Here is a 3,711-nt window from a genome sequence, read left to right on the forward strand (position 1 = left end):
GCGTAAGATTTCAGAATAGATAAATTATATTTCTAAAGTTACTAGAAAGGATACTAAACTAAATGGCTTGTGGTTGTTCTTTATCAAATAAGAGAAATATTTGCAAAACACGTTTAAAAAATATACAAAGTTTAAAATATTTTAATGGGTTATCGTGATCCGTCATTGATTATTATTATTATTATTATTATTATTATTATTATTATATTTTATGTTTTTTTATTTAGAGAGTAAGAATAAGCAAAAAGAAATAAAAAAAACATTAAACCCTTAAGGTTTCTTCACGAACTTTGAAAAAATAGAACACAATACAACTTTGTTTCTTCTATGACAACATTCTCGTTTTTTTTTCAGGATGATTGAATCGTGTCTCTACATCTTCAACATATATCGAAAAAAATTGTAATGATTCATTAGTGACACAACCATCGGCTATATAACCTTTCAGCCACTCCTTATTTATGAAATAATTTTTTAGTTTTTGCATATAATTTTCTAAGTGATACATCCATCTTATATATACCGGGATCTGCAAATATATTCGTATGTAGATGCAAAACTCAATGAATCACAATGTCAAAAAACCCAAGAGGACAGATCACTTCTAATTCGGATAAGATTCTAATAAATGTTGCCTTCACTTCCCCCGTATCCTTCACCAACAGTGTTCTCGATCAAAGTTGTTTAAAAACATACAAAACTCTATTGTTGGTGCATAAGTATCCTTGTGCAAAAACCTTCTAACTCCAATTGGTATCACACTTTTCATAAGAATGTGACTAACAACCATATATTTCTTAAAATATAATCATGTTAGATGTAAACTTATGAGGTCGTTTCAGCCCAACAATGTTAGTATTAATTTCTCTCGCTTTCTTAATCATGTTAGATGTAAACCTATGAGGTTGTTTAACATTTTTATAAATTCACTAGCATAGGCGAATAAATCTACATTTTGAATAACTTACCTCATATGTAAATGTGTATTACACGATTGGTCGTTTATGAATAATTCAACAGCATTTCCCTTGTCTCCCAAATGTGTTTGTGTGTGTCTATATATATATATATATATATATATATATATATATATATATATATATATATATATATATATATATATATATATATATATATATATACTTCTCTCTCATATTTTTATTTTGACGAATTGAGACAACCCATTGGGCGGATGTATTTGCTTATTTTGGCCCCCACAGTCAACCCATGTATGTTATTAACCATTTCCATTTTCTGTTTCTTTTAATTCTTTGTTTATTAAAAATAAAAATTAACGTATTTTTTTTCAAATTTTGTAACAAACAAATACCCTTATCAACGACAATGAATATATTTCATTAATTTTTTAATCATTTTGGCATTTATTTCGATTTAAACTAATTAGGAGTTTTTGCAAACTGTTTATGTAGGTTCATGGGGCATCCCTTAGTTATTGTATCTAACCGGAAGCCGAATTCTATCCTTCGTAACATTTAGATATTGGTTAGAGTCTTGGTGGATATAAATCCTATAATCATTTATCTAAAGTTTAGGATGTTACAACTGTACAATTGAAAATCAATAGATACATCTCACTTTTTTATGGCTGTATTCCGATATATGGTATCTTGATTTTAATACTTTGGATACAATGGATAATCAAACATGTGGAAACAAGTGTAACCTATCAAACATAATATCCTTACTTGGATGATAGCTTAGGATCTGTTGCCTATGCAAAATTTTGATAGGAAATGGTTGTATTTGCATTCAACTCAATGTCTGCAGAAGTTTGACAGGAAATGGTTGTATTTGCATTCAACTTATTGTCTGAACTCTAACTAGAATGTTTTCTTTGTTTTGTATCATATTTCCCAAGTGGTTTTGTGAAACAATGTTTGTAACACATTGAACAATAAAAATAGGAGGAATCATGTTTTTATTTCTACTTATTTCAATATGACAACCATTTTTAATTTGGTGGATAATAATTATGCACTTTAAGTCGAACCAAATTCATCGTTCGATTTGGTGAGTTTGATGAACATTTTCTATCATATTGATGCTTATGATTGACAATTTGTTTAGAGGTGCCACAATAGTAGTTTCTTTTTCATAGATATCTAGCCGTTACATTAACTTTAGTTTCATTTAAACTTGGTTGCATATATTAGTGCAAAGAAGTGTATCATGGATCCTTAATCTTCCACATACAAAATAAATATTAAGCTTGCATTAAATTAGCATATAAATACACATGATATAACAAAAACATTTTATTGCAACAGAAATGACTGAATTGTTACGCACTAAACTTTTGACTTCACAGATCGTACACTTAATTTAGTAACACATTGATTCATATTGTATAAATTAAATCAAACTAGGAACATAAAAAACCATTTGGGACTTCACCGCCACAGACGTTAACGAGCAAGCTAAGAGATATTGGTACATTAAGATTGATCCCTAGGACGTTGGCTTTGATTGCAGTGCACAAACAGACGGCAGCCTCAAGGTCGGCAAGTCCTTGGATAAGAGAGCAACATGGCTTCACCGGTGGTGAACCTAACTCAACTTTGACCAATCCCCCTAGAAGATTAGCACAAACCCCCAGTTTCAAGGCGTCTCTAGGGCAGGTTTCTGTATTTGGGGTTGTGTTTGGTACCCTGTTCGGGTTGGGGTTGGGGGTGTGGTTCGTGTTGGTGTTGGGGTTGGGGTTTTGGTTAGTGTTAGGGATTTGGTTGGAGTAGGGATTGGGGTTGGGGTTGCTGCTTGGGTTTGGGTTTGGTTTTTGATTTGGATTGAGGGTGGGTTCTGGTATGTCGGACGTTTCACAGCCACTAACCACGACACATAATAAAAGGTTGAATGCTATGACCAGAACAACGGACACAATACTCTTCGATTCCATGCCGAAACGGGTTATGAAAACTTTGTCAATTATGGTAAAGGAAGAGTGTGATAGAGTAAGGGTACAATGGAGCATTATATAGGTCTCTGTGGAGTAATATTTTTTGTTTAAATATATTCCAGTTAGTAATTGAGTCAAATTAGCATGTTATAGTTTTTGCTGCCACCAACCCATGCACATCAAAGCGTTCAAAGTCCTTTTTTTTTTAACCAAACCAGAAGCATTATACTAATTGCAAATAAAAAATATATATGTGCTCCAACGGATTAAACTTTAACAGGGTATATATTATCTTACATATCTTTTGTTCAAATCTTTTTTAGTCTTTTATATATATATATATATATATATATATATATATATATATATATATATATATATATATATATATATATATATATATATATATCTTTTAAAGATTCAAATTGCGTGGTACGTATATGTGCTTTGCATGTAGGGTTATGGAAATACATTTTTGCTTCTGTATACTTTTCTAAAACTGAATATATTTTATGTTTAATATATAAATGGGTCGGCTACAATGAAAAATAAAGAAAAAGTTAGTACGCAATAATTTTGTAAAAGTTACCGAGTACAAAGAAGAGGTGAAAGCATCAATTAAACACCTTTCAATGTCCAGTAAATGTCTACTAAAGTCACAGACCACATTTACGTTTTTCCATTTTCTAAATGGATGTAAGTCACGCTATCATAAAATAATTAGAAGAGAGGGACTTCGAATCATTCCCATGATTTCAATGTTTGTCGAATCATTCCGATCATTTCAATGTTTGTCA

The 3,711-nt window shown here is 30.9% G+C and overlaps 1 protein-coding gene across 1 annotated transcript; it reads right to left on the reverse strand.

Annotated features, from left to right (window-relative positions):
- Positions 1-2,383: 2,383 nt before the first annotated feature.
- LOC145119995 (uncharacterized) lies at positions 2,384-2,938 on the reverse strand. The gene has a single exon (XM_079055781.1). It carries the CDS (start codon positions 2,912-2,914, stop codon positions 2,384-2,386), a length of 531 nt encoding a protein of 176 aa, XP_078911907.1. The 5' UTR covers positions 2,915-2,938.
- Positions 2,939-3,711: the final 773 nt, after the last annotated feature.

Source organism: Lactuca virosa, chromosome 6 (genome assembly GCF_052849685.1).
Source record: "Lactuca virosa cultivar CGN04683 chromosome 6, Lactuca_virosa_CGN04683_v6, whole genome shotgun sequence".
NCBI classification, from domain to species: domain Eukaryota; kingdom Viridiplantae; phylum Streptophyta; class Magnoliopsida; order Asterales; family Asteraceae; genus Lactuca; species Lactuca virosa.

Coding starts and splice junctions, on each gene's coding strand:
- LOC145119995 (XM_079055781.1), bottom strand. CDS start 2,914: ATGGAATCGAAGAGTATTGTGTCCGTTGTTCTGGTCATAGCATTCAAC.